The following is a 17,587-nucleotide window of genomic DNA, read 5'->3' on the forward strand; positions in this document are numbered from 1 at the left end:
TTCTATAAATGAACAATTAAATAATTTAATCTTCGTCAAATTAAAACCTCATTAATTTAATAATTTGAATTTAGCGGTTTTTCGAAACTGATCACTACGAGTTTCCGGATTTTATCGACTGAGACACGCTTTCCGCCTTTTCCGTCTTGGCCGCTAACTAGGTAAGTGATCATGTGCGTTCAATAAAACATTAATTTTCTCCTTGTAACAAAAATATCATTTTCAAATTAAACCACCAAGATTTTTAATGAGCACCATGAGTGTTTCATTTGGTTTGAAGATTTTTTCTAGAGCACGTCACTTCCTTGGAGAAACGCTGTCACGTCGAAGTATACCAACGGGAATAAGCCAGCCATATTTAATATCAGCAATGTAAGTATACAAAAATCGTAAAAAAAATCTAAAAGTAACCTCAAAATGATGTTTAAAGGTCGTTTGGAAGAAATAATAGCAATACCGGATCGTTTCGTGGCCGAGGAGGCGCTGGAGGTGGTGGTGCCGCATCTTATCGTCGCAATGAAAATAACGCATACAACCAAAACGGTTATTCAAATGGATATAACAATGGTTCTAACATGAATGGAGCAGGGAATAAGTTTAGAAATGGGGGAATGGGTGGGAATGGTGGATCAAGGTATGGAAACGCACCTGGTGGTGGAAATGGGAATGGGATGTCCGGGAATAGGTTAAGAAGACCAAATTGGGATATGAACAAATTACGTCCTTTTAAAAAAGATTTTTATGTACCACATCCTGCCGTTGCGAATCGATCCTCGTATGAAGTTGAGCAATATAGAGCAGCAAAAGAAGTTACAATTGACGGGGATGTACCTAACCCAATTCAACATTTTGAAGAAGCAAATTTCCCTGATTATGTTATGGATGGGATTATGAGGCAACAATATGATCAACCGACACCTATTCAAGCGCAGGGTTGGCCAATAGCAATGTCAGGTAAAGATATGGTTGGAATTGCTCAAACCGGTTCAGGGAAAACCCTTGCCTATATCTTACCAGCAATAGTTCATATAAATCATCAACCACAAATAGCACGTGGTGAAGGCCCCATAGTCTTAGTATTAGCTCCCACCAGAGAATTAGCCCAACAAATACAACAAGTTGCAACTGAATTTGGAAGTTCTTCGTACGTCCGTAATACATGCATTTTTGGGGGGGCGCCTAAAGGACCACAAGCTCGAGATTTAGAACGTGGTGTTGAAATTGTAATTGCCACACCTGGTCGTTTAATCGATTTCTTAGAAAAAGGAACAACAAATTTACAACGTTGCACATACTTGGTGTTGGACGAAGCCGATCGAATGCTTGACATGGGTTTTGAACCACAAATCAGAAAGATTATCGAACAAATTCGTCCAGATAGACAGACTTTGATGTGGTCAGCAACTTGGCCAAAAGAAGTGAGAAAACTTGCAGCTGATTTCCTTAAGGATTACGTCCAAATTAATATTGGATCATTACAATTATCTGCAAATCATAATATTTTGCAAATTGTTGATGTATGTCAAGAACACGAAAAGGAAACAAAGTAATTAATGATTTTAAAATTGTTTTTTTTTTAATATATTTATGTTTTTGTAATTTTTGTTTAGATTAAATAATTTACTTCAAGAAATTACCAATAATGCAGAACCAGGGGCAAAAACATTAATTTTTGTTGAAACAAAAAAGAAAGTGGAAACAATCACCAGGAATATTAGAAGATATGGTTGGCCAGCAGTTTGTATGCATGGTGATAAGAGTCAACAAGAACGCGATTACGTCCTTAGAGAGTTCAGAAATGGCAAGTCCCACATCTTGGTGGCAACAGATGTTGCTGCTCGAGGTCTTGGTAAGTTTTTTGAAGATATGAAGTAATAACAAATATTTTGTTTTGTCATAGACTCCTTGGTATTTCATTCTTTGTTTTGTAAAGCTCTGTCTTTTATCCTTTTATTCATAAGGAAAAAAATTAAAAGAAAGGATATTAAAGGGAAAATGTTGTTTGGTAGCATAGTAGCATAAACAATCACTTTTTTTTTTGGATGTTCCAGACTGGTTTTGAAAATTTTGTTTTTAGTTTGTTGAACACTTTGAGAGTTCTTCTTTTATTTCTTTTGCTGGTTGGGTCGGGATAATTTTATATTAGAAAATATTTTAAGCCTTTTATTTCGATTTCTGGGGAAGTAAATTTAATTATCAGGTTTAACTGTTGATTTGAAATCATTTTCATTAATGATGGAATGTTCCAAAATTATATTAACAAATTTTTATATCTATATTTGGAATCTCCTTGCTTGATTGATCCATTGGTTAAAATTAAGGACAGATTAAGTAAACTACTAAGAATAATAAAAAAATTTCCATTGTTAAAGTGCAAATCTGTTTTTAATTTTTTATATCTATGTACATATTTTTTTATAGACTTGTGACATTAACAACATTGAAATGAATGTAATTTGATGGATAAAAGTTAGTTTGTGAGCATAATTTTGGGGCACCTTATTATAGTGGGTTTTATTTGTCTTTCATACTACATTAATGCTTTTTCTGTTTTCAGCAGCAATACATTTTTTTATGGTAGAAACTAAATTAAAAAAAAAAAATTTAAGTGCTCTTCTATTATATTCTTTTGCCCTTTCAGTTTGCAATCTCAAAGTGTTGATACTTTATTATAAATTGTGCTTTTTTATACCTTAATGTTGTAGGAAAATAATTTATTTCTCCTTTATTTATGGTGATGTTTTATGATTCACTTAATCACATGCAGGTTAATTATCCAACTGTATACATTTTTACTCCAAAATGATGAGTGAAAAAAAAAATACTATAAAGTTGAAATGAAAAAAATCTTGATTGTAAAACATATTTTAATTAGCCTTGATGACATAATATTAGAGATGATAACTAGTTTAATCTTGGGAGTCAAAGTAATGAAGTAACATTGTAAATATCTAAATTTGGAGAATGTTGTAGTTGTTTTCTTAATAAAATAAAACTAGGTAACTAACTTGTAGTCATAGTGCAGTAATAAACCAAGAAAACGCTTTGAATGGTTGATTTACTCTAAAATGTGTCAACAGGGTTGTATTATTGTATCAAAAATTGAGACTGGCAGTGCTTGATTAACAATAACCAGGGTCCTAGGCAAAAATTGAAAGATATGAGACTATAATTTTATTAAAAAATCTCCTTTGAACCTCAGCATGCATAATCTAGAGCAGTGTTTCCCAAACTCCCTTCTATAATTTTCATACCCCATGTCAAATAACAATCAAAATACATTTATTTATTTTTTTTTGATACATACTCAAAATAATATAAACAAAAAATAAAATTATTTATAATAAAATATAAGTAAGTTATATTATAAATAACATTTATTTGGACCAATAAGAAGGACCAAACAATTTGTGCTGAGATGACAGATAATTTGGTTCCCTGGTTGTTAATTTTAATCTGAGATGCGGTTTCACGTCCAATAATTTGTTCCTTTTTTTCGACTTAATGTCTACAAATGCTGAAAAGGCGACATCACATAAATATGAAGTTAAAACCGGATACACATGTTGCATTTGTAACCAGAATGATGTTAAAGTACATTCGTTATGTTTATTTTTCAAGAATCGGTCTGAAGCCAATTCCTATAATTGCTCTTATCTTTGATATTTTATCCATTTAATATTTTTGTTTAAGTCGGGGAGATAGTTTTTCAAGCCCACTTACTAACTCCAAATGCTGTGTTATGCATTTCAGAGTATCAGCATCAGTTTTAGTAAAAAACTTGTTATAAACTCTTGAAACTCTCTTTTGCAATAAATTTAGTTTTGCGATTGCAGCGTTCACTTTATTTTGAACGTGAAACAATGAAATTTCTTTGCTTTATAACGATAAGTAGAGGCAATTTAAAACAGAGAATAAGTCTGCTAAGTATGCTAGTTTACAAAGCCATTTCCAGTCATGTAAACAATTTCTCAACTCACATTTATGATTAAGAAAACATTGAAGTTCATGTCTAAGTTCAAACAATCGATTTAGAATTTTTCCTCAAGATAGCCAATGAACTTTGGTATGGAAATGAAGCTGGGTATGACTACTTCCCATTTCTTCACATACTTATTTGCGAAAATGTCATTCAAAGGACTATTTTTAATGTAGATCAGCGGGCATCTTACATGTTGCCAAAACCACTGTGTGTATGTATCAACGTGTGTTTTTTTTTTTTTTTTAATATTTACAATTTTATCTTTAATACATTCTAATATATATTATTTTCACCCTCTACCCTCTTCCTCCATTTCCACACCCTCGGCTCCTCGGCCCAATCATCCCCTCATCCATCCCTTTGTCTCCTCACCCCCACAACCATTCTCATCTATCGTTTCCCCTCTCCTAAGATCTGCCCTCGGTCCAACTTCTCCTCCCTCAACTCACCCATTCAACATATATTCCAACGTTTCCCATTTCTCCCTGCATAGCCTACACCACCTCTCCTCATTGGGCATCCAGTATCTGTTAGCTCTCTCGTCGTTTCCACAATGGAACCTAGCCACCAACTTCTTCCCTTCCTCATCTCCTTCCAATAACAAGTATCTAGGCAGCCCCTCCGTAATTATGTCCCTGTACCTTTCATTATACCTCCCCTCTTTTATTTGTGTCCTTCTTTCCTGTCTCTGCACATCTCGGTCCCTATCTCTCAACTCCCTCCACATCTCCCTACCCACCCTTCGTCTACTATTTATCTCAGTTACCGAGTAGCCCGCTCGTCTATAATAATTGTCTCTGTCTCCTTTCCCATATCTGATCTTTCCTTCTCTAATTTCCTTCCAACACTTCCCCAAGATCCCGCAGTTTGGCCTCCCTTCTATTCTTTCTTCATATTTCACTGCTCTCCTGCCCGCCTCCACTCTGACCTTATCCACCTTTACCTCTTCCCTCACTATATACCCCGGTGTTTCTCTCGCCACCCCAAGCACCCATCTCCAATATCTAGCTTGTACGTCCTCCAGCATTGCCTGCTCTCTCCATCCCCATACCTCTGCCCCATACATCATCACACTGCTAACCAGACCTTCAAACATAATCTTGCTCGCTGCCACATTCCTTCCAAAGACTCTCTTCTCCCAACCCCATACTTGTCCCATCACCTTATTCGCCATTTTTGCCATAGCTATCACATGTGACCCCTCCCTGTTGTCCTCCCTAAACACATACCCCAAGTAAGTATACTCCCTAACCTCCTCGATCTCTTTTCCCTCCCATCTCCAGTTTTCTGTTCTTCATCATCCTTGTCTTCCCCACATTCTCTTCCAGCCCCTTCCCCCTAAAATATATTTCTAATGTCTTTATCATATCTTTCATCTCCGCCGCTTCTCTCTCGCACCTTTCTACCTCCCACCACCAACCTTCCCATTTGCCCCTTCCCCAATCTATCCTCCAGGTCCGCCGTATACAGTGCAAACAGACTTGGGCTCAGCGGACATCCCTGCCTGAGTCAACAATGTGTGGATATGACATTTATATCCTCTCCACCTTTTGTGTGGACTAATAAGTCATGAATTTCTTGATTTTTTTCGTATCTAACAAACGCCATAAGATTTGCAAAATTCGCAATATCAGTGGACTCATCTCATCGACTTGCCATACATAACAACGACTTTGTGAAATATCAGATTATAACATCTGTTTCCCATTTTTAGACATATCAATCATTCGTTGATGAACTGTATTATTTGAGAGAGGAATACGGTCAAAAGTTTGTTTCACTATATCTCCTATCATCTTCTGCCGTTATCACGGCTAGACTTCATTAAAATTTCGCCAATGGTTTCCACTACATTTTGCAATTAAAAGCGACACGCGATACGAAGCTTCTAGTATTTTTTGATTGTCACCTTCTGTTAAACCCCGCATTACTTTTCGAGACTGATTTAAATCCTTAAGTTTATTTTACAAAATATGGGTTTATCTTTGTACTGAATATGATTTGTCTCAAAATGGCGCTTTAAGTGGGATAGTTTCATGCTTTCGTTTGTTAGATTTTCATCTTCAGTGCACGAGAATCCAAATTTAAGATATTCTTTGTCGTACTTGCGAGCTTTCCTTGCTTCTTTTTTTAACAGGTTCTTTCAGAATTGAAATCGTTAATTTCATTACTAAATAACACATTATTTTACGAACTTGTGGTGTTTATAGAAAATTTTATTTCAACTTTTTAGAGCTCATCATTTAGGTATAAAAAGTATCATACAGATGGTCTGAATTTACCTTGTATAATATAAAACCCAGCAAAACACGGCTTCTACAGAAATTTCGGTGCCAACTTATGTTGAAAATGAAACCCATTCTCACACTAAATTTGGCACAGGAATTTTCGAATATCCCATGCTATTATTTATCTAAAAATTTAAATTCGTATACTACATGATATATTGAATTATACAGGATGTTTATTTAGGTTGGCTTCTATGTGTACTGGATGTTTAAAATTCTTTGAACATCATCAAAATCTCACAAACTAAGAAATAATTAGAAAGTTAAATTGAGGCATATTCTGACATCAATGTTATCATCAATGTATTGCGAGTTTAAACGGTTTATAAAAAAAAAAGATTATTATTTTAACACGGAATATAATATAAATTAATCAGTCTGGTTGTCCATTTTTGTTTCAGAGGCACATGCAGGATGAGCGTAATTAGCTCTCAGATATACGTATATGTTGATGATGTTGCTAATTGTACGCCTTAGTTGCGTTCTTATCACAAAAAGGATGCAATTCTGAGATCTTGCGGTGCCTCTGCCGTTTGCGAGGTAGAAGACCGATACTGGAAGATATGATTGACCTCTCTCCGCCGCGCTGCTTCACTCACTAAAAAAAAAAAATACAAAGTACTCTCAAATGGATGAGGGGTCATTATTAAAAAGATAAATAAATAAAACAACAAAAAAAAAACGGTGTAATTTGTTGAATGATGTCTTCCGTTCGGTCCTGCAGTGGATTGACAATTCACATCAACGTTTATTGTATTGGAATCTGCTGCAGCCAACATGTTTGCTACTATTGCTGCTCCATTTTTATAATAAGCCAAGCGTCTTGTGGATTCTGTGAGTTCCGAGTGCGCACTGGTTAGTATCTTAGAATTTTCTTTTTTTTTTGTTTTTCTTTTTGTTTCTTAATTTAACTTTTTAATTTCAAATTGTTTAATTTCAATTTATCAATCGAATAAGCATTAAAAAGAAGACAAAAATTTGTAATTTTAAAAATCTTTTTGGTGCTTAGATTAATTATTTTATTTATTATTTCTATTTTATTTAAATTTTTACTAAATTTACGTCATACATAGTATTTAAGAAAAATTGATTATTTAAATCTGGTTATATTACTACGATTTTTGGCCAAATATAAATATAAGATGTTTAAATTCGTTTAATAAAAAAAGGAAATTAATAGATTTTTTCTAATAGATGTCGAGGGAATCAAGTACGTTGTAAACTTTGATTATCCAAACTCGTCCGAGGATTATATCCATCGAATAGGTCGAACGGGCCGATCTGACAGCACGGGAACTTCTTATGCTTTCTTCACACCAAACAACTTCAGACAAGCAAAGGATTTAGTTGCTGTACTTAAAGAAGCTAATCAGGTACGAGCATTGATATCTTATATATAATCTAGAGTGCGTATGCTGTTGTCCCCACCACGCCTAAAATGAAGCTAGAAAGGTCGCCATGTTAGATGTACCAACTTAGCGGGAAATTCGAAATTCTTATATACAGGGTGTATCTGAATGACTGCAACAAACTTCAAGGGGTGATTCTTTAGTGAATTTTAAGGGTACTTTAATATATGAACCATGGGCTATTTCGGCCTCCCTGGGGAGCTACGCCCCTTCAAAAATGGCGGAAAATTTTGGTTTAATTTTTTTTTCTCAAAAACCATAAACGCTAGGAAAATGAAATTTGTGGAATATGATTAACTTATAATAGGGCACGTTTTGACCCTATTTGTACTTTCAACCTACCCTTCTAAACTACTAAACATAACCACCCCGGTTCAATTTATGCCTAGATTTTTTTATGAAGATGATAAATACATTGGAAAAATTTCAGTTAGATAGATAAAACTATTCTAAAACTTTTTTGTCTCTCTGATGTTCTTGGAAAAATTAATAATTTCGGAGAAAAAAAATAATTAAGCAAACACTAACTCTTAAGCTGTAGGGTTGTTAATCGAAAGTTGGAATGAATTTTTAATGAAAAAATTTTAGTAGGCTTTGCAATCTTTGTCATAAATATTTTTGACGTTTAAATGTCAGTGGTTTTCGTACTATTATTATTGTTTTATTTAAAATTTTGAAACGTCGAGTGAACGAGCGTAAATGCGATAGACCTTTATTTAAAAACTAATTTGAAAAACAATAATAATAGTAAGAAAAACACTGACATTTAAACGTCAAAAATATTTCTGATAAAGATTGCAAAGCCTACTAAGATTTTTTCATTCAAAATTCATTCCAACTTTTGATCGAAAACCCCGATGTTTAACGTGCTTTATTATCTTTTTTCTCAAAAATTAATCATTTTTGGAAAAATTTTAGAGAGACAAAAAAGTTTTAGGATACTTTCATCTACCTATAGTTCATTTTCTTTCTATAATACCTGCCAAATTGTTGTAAAGTTGGCAAAATTAACAGAGAGTTTTGTTTTATCATGTTTTGAAATAAATATGTCACATTGACCTTTCAGCTTTCGTTATTCAAAAAGAAGGTGCATAAAAAATGTTGTGGGGTGTTTATTTACCATTTATTTACCTAGAAAAGGTGTTTTGTTCTATTTAATTACCTTGTAGCACGTTTTTACAACAAATATGTACAGAGTGGGCAAATTTGGATGTTATTATAGGCTATCTCAGAAACTATAAGAGATACAAAAAAAGTAGGTGCCATGTCCCGGTCTCTTTTTCCGAGACTAATCCAATCCCGTAAAGACCAAATCTCTATCTTCTTTTGTTTTTAATTTATAGCCAAAAAGTCAAATTTTAGTGATTTCAAAAAATGCTCATATTTCGTTTATTTTTGAAATTAAGGAAATGGGATTAATACATTCTTAAGACACTTCTTTGAGTAGAATATACTGCCGTTGAAAAATTTTTAACATAGCTGATAATTTTTGAGATATAACATAAAGTTGTATTTTTTTAAATACAAACTATACTTTATTATGATATTACTTAAAAGAGCACATTTTTAGCTTTCTAATGATGTATCGCACGCATGATGTTTCTGCAGAAAATAAGCGTTATTTTTCAATTTTTAAAATATTAAAGATTAAAATTCAAATTTTTAATTATAGTAGGCGAGGAAAACGCTAAATATTACTTAGTTACTATAGCAACATGAGTTTACTTGTCATTTCATTCATGAATTTTGCGAAATGAGTTTCCCGTTTAAGAAGTTCCGCATTATCTTTAAATAAAACGATAAATTTAAATATAGAATATATTGGAGTCCGCTTTGAAGATGATACATAAGTCTTCATATCCCCATTCAAACGGTGTTTCAATGTAAAGTTCGCTCCCAGTTTATGATCCTTAATTTTCCTCTATCTCACCCAATTTCAAAAGAAAAGATTGCTGATATCAAAAAACTTCTACATCTTATGTTTGGGGAAAACTGGGAAAATACTACCGAATATTTCATTCATTGATACCGAACTGTTCTAATCTTACAACCAGTAAGTTAAGTAGAAGAAGATGACAGTTTATGACTGTTTAGTTCCTGAAATTGTCCATATTTAATTATTCATTAATTATTAATACATTTCTTGTATTTTTAATAAACAAACTTTACTTGCTAATCATTTTTTATTGGTGAACAAAGTTACGGATAAGATGCTGAGAAATTTAAATTAACTATTCAAAGTCTTTATTCGTTGGTACAAAACCAACTTATCCTGAATAATGGTACAAAACCAACTTTATTCTGTCATATTCGTGCAAAACCATATATTACAACCACTAGGTAGTATTTACTGTCCGGACCCGCCTACTATAATCAAAATTTTGAACATTAGCGCTTACTATTTTCGAATTGAAAATTAACGCTTATTTTCTGCAAATACACCATACATGCGATACATCATTGGAAAGCTAAAAATATGCTCTTTTCTTTAACATCATAATCAAATATAGTTTGTATTTAAAAAAACACAACTTTGTGTTGTATCTCAAAAATCATCAAGTATATTTAAAACTTTTCAACGGCAGTATATTCCACTTAAAAAAGTGTCTTAAGAACGTGTCAACCCCATTCCTCTAATTTGAAAAATAAACGAAATATGAGCATTTTTTGAAATCACGAAAATTTGACTTTTTGGCTATAACTTAAAAACAAAAGAAGATAGAGGTTTGATGTTTGCGGGATTGAATTAGTCTCGAAAAAAGAGACCGGGACATGGCACCTACTTTTTTCGTATCTCTTATAGTTTCTGAGATAGCCTATAATAACACCCAAATTTGCCCACCCTGTACTTCGTTAAAATTTTATTTATTAGTATTTTAACCTCAACTATTTAGTTACTGAAAATGTTACTAAAAATCAGGAAAACAACATAAATTTTATAAGGGTCCTAGATAATACCAACAGAAACCCTAAAAAATTTACATTGACAAGTATTATAGAAAAAAAAAAACGAACTATAGGTAAAATTTTTTCAATGTATTTATCATCTGCATTAAAAAAATATTAGCAAAAATGTAAAGGGGGTGGTTACGTTTAGTAATTTAGAAGGGTACGTTGAAAGTACAAATAGGGTCAAAACATGCCCTATTATGAGTTAAACATATTCACGATATTTCATTTTCCTAGCGTTTATGGTTTTTGAGAAAAAAAAATTAAACCAAAATTTTCTGCCATTTTTGGAGGGGTGTAGCTCCTTAGGGGAGCCGAAGTCGCCCATGGTTCATATATCAAAGTACCCTTAAAATTCACTAAAGAATCACCCCTATAAGTTTGTTGCAGTCATTCAGATATACCCTGTATACTTATGCAAGAATTTACATTATTATAAACTGGAAAGACAGAAAATAATAACCAAAACAAAACACATTAACTTTTTATTAATAAATAATTATTAATTATATAACATTTTAAAAGAACTTAATAATTTTTATCGCCAACCGGCATAAAGTATGGTTTTGTACTTTATACTATCCATTTGCGGCAGTAAAGTGACACTTTCTGCTACTATTTAGTAAACTGTGCATTTAGCGGCATACAATAGTATATTAAAAAACAAGTTTCGTAAGACACGCTTGAAATGCACGAATTCAAGTTAAAATGAATGAGTGCTTTAAGTCTTATGAAACGTGTTTTTTATGCTATTTTTTGTAATTCGCGTCTTTATACTTTTTTTTTAACAAAAATAAAGCAAATTTTGGCAATGTAGGGAAATAGGTATGTAGCAGTTGGTAACACCGGAACACTTTAAAACTAGAAATTTTGAATTGACAATTAGAAACTGTCAAAACACAAAATATATTCACCTGAAAAAAATGTTTGATGTACACCTCCCAAAATAAGAGAAATTGCTCAGAGTCAATGTCCTCATCATTGTGGACCTTGTATTCAATGCTAAGAACGTGTTTAAACATCTATAGACAAAAATTATCGCATTGACAACTAGAAAAATTAATGACCCAATGTCACCAACTTGAACTGGTTCCATAAAATGTCGGATGCTGTAAGGAGTCTCATTACAGCACCCGTTTGAGTACTGTTATAGCTTCCATTACCGTAGCGAATTACAAAATAGTATATTAAAAAACAAGATTCGCAAGACACGCTTGAAATGTACGAATTCAAGTTGAAAAACGAGTGGCGAAGCCACCAGTTTTTTAATAAATGAGTGCTTTAAGTCTTATGAAACGTGTTTTTTATGCTATTTTTTGTAGTTCGCCTTTTTATTCTTTTTTTTAACAAAAATAAAACAAATTTTGGCAATGTAGGGAAATAGGTATGTAGCAGTTGGTAACACCGGAACACTTGAAAATAGAAATTTTGAATTGACAATTAGAAACTGTCAAAACACAAAATATATTCACCTGAAAAAAATGTTTGATGTACACCTCCCAAAATAAGAGAAATTGCTCAGAGTCAATGTCCTCATCATTGTGGACCTTGTATTCAATGCTAAGAACGTGTTTAAACATCCATAGACAATAATTATCGCATTGACAACTAGAAAAATTAATGACCCAATGTCACCAACTTGAACTGGTTCCATAAAATGTTACTAAAATTTCATTACAGCATCGAATGCTGTAAGGAGTCTCATTGCAGCACCCGTCTGAGTACTGTTATAGCTTCCATTACCGTAGCGAATTACAAAAAGTACTTTACCTGCCGCATATGCGGCAGACAAAGTACTTTACCTGCCACTAATTGCTGTCAATTTGAAAAAAATGCCGTTGAACAGCTGGATTTGAACCCCGGTACCTTCTGTATGAAAGCGCACTTCCCTCTCCACTATACTACCGACCTTTGACACAGTGTAACTTTACCGAGGTATATTAACAAAACAAATCGTTTGATACATGTCATAATATTGGTAAGTTAGAATATCTTCATTTCGTTAAATTTTGCGGTTGGCGATAAAATGTTGTATGCAACACATCAGCAAAGTGTCTTTATGGAACTCGCCTGTTACTCGCCTCGCTCGCTTCGCTCGCTCGAGTCGTAAACTCATCGTCAGACTCATTCGATAAAGCATCACTTTGCCGACTGGTACATAAATAACTATTAATAATAACCCTTACAATTAACATAAACTAAGAAGAAGAATATTTAAAACAATTCTGATTGATCACGTTAACCTTTTGTTTATAAATAATAGTTAGTTTATTTTAAAAGAACTGAACATTCCTTAATAATAAACTTTACTTGAACTTCATTGTTAATATATATCATAATAACAACAATATATTTATGAGAATTGTGAGGTTATAATTGTAGGTACAGTAGAGACTTGAAACTATAGCTAAGTTCAGGTCGGTACATCCAACATGTCTGTCTGACTTTCTGATATCGAGATACATATAATTTACTGGAGTACGTGCTCACGATATTCGCTTGGTCGAGAAAACGGTCCGATTCGCCAGCATGTTCTCCCACCCTATAACGGCAAGAAATACAAATAGTATAGTAAAAACCACGAGAGCTGGCAGTGACAGATCGCTTAAAAATGGTATGAATCAAGATATGGACGTACGGCTTAGATTATTTCACCACATACATTTAATGTAGGTTATGTTAGTAATGGAGGTTATATGTCAAACATTGTCAAAGATATTATTTAATGATTTTCCTTTCAAAGAAAACATTTTCGGCTTGTGAAAACACTGACAGATTCATGACAACGCTCACCAGATGTTTCGATTTGAGGTTATAATTATAGAGTTACATCCCTTAGAAGAACAGACGTACTTTTTCGACGTGGCCATTTGAATTGTACAGCAGACATATTAAACTAATGCTATCTCTTTCTAACACACATTACTCTCTAGCGGTTTGTGAACTACGTATGGCATTTGTAAGAGCGGAAAATGATGATTTACTGCCAGCTCTCGTGGCGTCTACTATACTAACTAATGGATATAATTCAGCATGAATTTATTCAATATTTACTAAGTAATTCAAATAATGTTATTCAATAATGATGAAAAATACCAAATAATGCATATTTAAGTTATTATAGTTAGGAAAAAAAAAAAAATAAATTTTACGTAAAATTTCTAATACTTTCTTTTAAATTAGGTTATAAACCCGAAATTATCCGAAATGGCGAGTAGATGTGGTAACTTCAGTGGTAAAAGTAGATGGGGTGGTGGCGGAAACGGAGGAGGTTATGGAGGCGGTTTCCGCGGTAGAGAAAATTCAGGTCCAAGACAAAATAGATTCGGTGCTGGAAAACCGGCTTACAGATCTTCAAATGGATATTCAAATGGCAATTGTAAGGATATATATAAAAAGTTTTGAATCAAAATAATGATGTTTTATATTTTCAGCGTACAACAACAGAGATTTTTAGATTAAAGAAGTAATAAAAGAGTTTCATCTTGTTTTTCACGTACGCTTAGTAAATTGTTCGTTTGGAGACCGATAGATACAGTATTCTTCTCTCTCTTCAAGGTCATTCCGTAGTCTCCAACATAATGATGGGGTTCGTTCGGTTTGTTGACCTTTTTTAGTTTAAGAAGTATATGCCCTGAGATATCAGGTGTTTTTTATTTGATAGTAGTTTCATTAGAATCGCAAAAAAAAATAGAAAATATTTCTTTATTTATGTCGGAACTGTGATTAGGATAAAGAAAAGTGCCAGGAGGCGTTTTATTTTTTTTTTCTCATAATTTGATTTAATTTATTGTTGTACAACGATACCTTCGCGATTATGTGGTTGTTGTATCTTAATTAAAAAAATTAATAAAGAATAAAAACTTTTGTATTGATAATGAATTGTGAGTTTATTTTTATATTAGAAATTCCGCTTCACCTTGTCATGTCATTTTAGGTCTTCCTTTTTCTTTTCTTTTACCCGGTTCCCCATTCAGTTATTACTCTTACTTGTGATTTCCGCTTCATCCTATATATATGCCTCAACCAATTTGCTGTTTGAATCTTGAAATGCATTTCATATTTTCCTCCTGTAACGCCTCAGAGATTTTGTGGGTTCTTACACAAGACTATTGGGTTTAGCCATACGTCTTCAGACGTACAGAATAGGATAATGATGTTGCTATTGCCAACACGCTGCTGTGGTTGTTTTGTCCTACAAGGCATTACTTGAAAAAAATAGATGTAAAAGACGTACGAGGATGTGGTGGTTGTTATCTTTAAATAAAAGCAGAGAACGGTAAATAAAGAATTTATTATTTTTAATAAATAGAATACAATTTTCTTGAAAAGACGTTCGAAAGATAAAATCAAAAATGCACTTTAATTTAGTTAAATATAAAAAACCGCCACTATAAATTAGCCAATACTTCAAAGCTGGCTTTCTCGCGAACCGCGCATTGGATTTTGATGATTGTTTTTTTGATCGAATGGTTAACTGGAATCAAACGGTAGCCCAATCTTTTCTGAACATCTTGTTTTTTTATTCACTCTATTATCTCTATTACTAACGAAGATGCAGTGTTTTAAAGCGAACGCCTGTAAAAACAAGACAAACAAGCATAAAAAATGTAAGGTGGCGCGCTAGGTAGCGTATGTCATTTGTTTTGAATAGTAAATTGACAGTTGTTAAAGATTTTTACAGTCTTTTAACATAATAGCAATCCCGTTGTCAGTAACTGATGTTGCGCGTATTGTTACTTTAATTGAGGATGGCAAAAGTCAGCAATACGTTGCCCATACGTTGGGTATACCCCGAACAACAGTTCAAGATGCCTGGAACCAATATGTGGAAACAGGAAATTTCACTAGGCGGCAAGGTTTCGGTAGAAGACGAGTGACAACAGCAGTTGATGACCGATTTATTGTTCTAAACACTCTGAGGAATCGTAGAACGTCAGCTGTAGAAACTCGGCATCGTCTTCAAATGGTGCGTGCGGTTGACGTAAGTGAAAGAACTATTCATCAAAGACTTGATAAAAGTGATCTGACTGCAAGAAGACCTGCTAAAAGACCTCGGCTGTCGAGAATGAGTGTGGAGACGTCGCACAGTGGTCTAAATTCGAAAAAACCCGAACAAAAATATTTTAACGCAGTTTGGGTTGAGATAACTTTTTGAAACTTGGTATGTGGCTATATGCTAAAGACTTTGTGAACTTTTGGATCAAATATGTCAACCGGAAGTACTAATTTATTTGAGGCCACAGTCTATTTTTTTCATATAATTTAAGTCCTTAGAATTGGATAAATACAAAATTTTATACAACGCTATTAAATCGTGAAGGATAGCTAAATACAAAATTGTTTAAACTAAATTGGTTATATAGTTTACTTCGATGTAAGGTTTCTATAAATAAATCTTTAACTACAGAGTGTCTCACATATCTGGTTCGTTAGAACTTTTTCAGGTTCCACTATTCGTACAATTTTGAAATTTTGGTAGCGTGGGTTTTTCATTCGGAACTTTCAATCTAAAATATTTTCAAGATGGCTGCCACTTCCGGTCAACCGGAAGTAGACCATAACTTCGTTATTTTAAATAGAATGCTAAAGTTTTTATTACACCATTTAATTGTACGTAAAAAAATAGGTTAACTTCGATAAAAGTTATTGGTACCTAGCGTTTTTCGTTTTCGAGTTATTTTGGTTCTAAACTTTTTTTGGAAAATTTGACCATGCTGTTTAAAACCCCATATCTCAGCCAATGTTCATTCAAAAAAGGTCTAAATTGGTACGATTATTCTTCAGATGCTGTCAAATAGATTGTCATTTGTTGTATCGGAGTATCTTATACAGGTGGTCAAAAATTGAATTATTGTTTCTCCATTTTCAATGGCGAGAAAGTAGAAAATTTTAAATGGAACGCACCATGCTTTTTTAGCCTATCAGAAAGAGAATTTAATTCTCTATAAATTATCTACGTTGCTTAACAATGCGTGTTTATTCTTGTTCTGTTTCAGACCATTCTTCGTTGCATCCTGCCTTATATAGCTCTTGTTCTGATTCTTGTTCTTTGTCATATTCATCTTCTTCTTCGCGATCTTTTTCTTCTTCCTGGTCTTCTACATTAAAATTACTTATAAATGGATCTGAGCTGAGTAGCAGTCTTTTAAATAGATCTTCATTCGTATCCAGTCTACTACATTTCCTGGATCTCTCTAAATTTTCAGATTTTTTTGTTATTAGCTTCTCGTGCTTCTTCCGACAACTCTCCAATAGGTAGTAGAGGTTCTTTAATGACTGCAGATTCATGTATCAAAATTTTATGAACGCTGGTTGGCATATAGTACTAACCATAAAATGGACGTACTTTTCGGCAGTTTTGAAACAGTATTTATCAAATTCATTGCAATTAATATTGTACCCACTGTTTAATGAAATCTCTGATGATAATTTAATAAAAGTACGTATGAACCAGTCACCTTCCAAGTTCTAATTTTTAATCTATATGAAATGTGAAGCAGACACACAAAAAACCCAATGTATGCATGGAGACCAGACAAATCAAACTTAAAACCTTCTAGCTCTACCGTTCATCAACTAACACTAGAAACTTTCGGGTTGAAATTTCATTTTGGATCAGTCTTCAACTGTCAGAATCAGTCTTCAACTGTCTCGATCAGTCTTCGACCGTTCTTCAAGAGTCTTCAGCCGTCATCAACCGTCTTCAAGAAGTTCGCCAGACTTCACCGAAAAATCTCCGAGTTTTGGAAATAACCGAGTTTCATCGTAAGTTTGTTTTCGGTCTTGCAATTGTGGGACTTTGATTTTATTTTGTGAAATAAATTTTCATCCAATCTCCCGACCGGGTGTTGCTGCGAGTTTTCCGCAACACTCTCCCGACCTGGTATTGCTGCGAGTTTTCCGCAATACTTTCCCCGACCTGGTGTTGCTGCGAATTTTCCGCAACACTCTCCCGA

General features: G+C 33.5%; 1 protein-coding gene across 2 annotated transcripts; it reads left to right on the plus strand.

The window, feature by feature from the left end:
• Nucleotides 1–94: 94 nt before the first annotated feature.
• On the plus strand, nucleotides 95–14,379 carry LOC111421872 (ATP-dependent RNA helicase p62-like). 2 transcript variants are annotated; one of them, XM_023055069.2, is made up of 7 exons: nucleotides 95–161; nucleotides 281–372; nucleotides 431–1,546; nucleotides 1,611–1,849; nucleotides 7,465–7,643; nucleotides 13,812–14,007; nucleotides 14,063–14,379. In XM_023055069.2, coding segments are annotated over exons 2-7 (1,755 nt in total). In that variant the 5' UTR covers nucleotides 95–161; nucleotides 281–370; the 3' UTR covers nucleotides 14,086–14,379. The 2 variants fall into 2 exon arrangements, with proteins under 2 accessions (XP_022910837.1, XP_022910836.1); XM_023055068.2 differs by lacking the exon at nucleotides 95–161 and having other exon boundaries at nucleotides 196–372.
• The last annotated feature ends 3,208 nt before the right edge of the window (nucleotides 14,380–17,587 follow it).

This window comes from Onthophagus taurus, chromosome 1 (assembly GCF_036711975.1).
Source record: "Onthophagus taurus isolate NC chromosome 1, IU_Otau_3.0, whole genome shotgun sequence".
NCBI classification, from domain to species: Eukaryota; Metazoa; Arthropoda; class Insecta; order Coleoptera; family Scarabaeidae; genus Onthophagus; species Onthophagus taurus.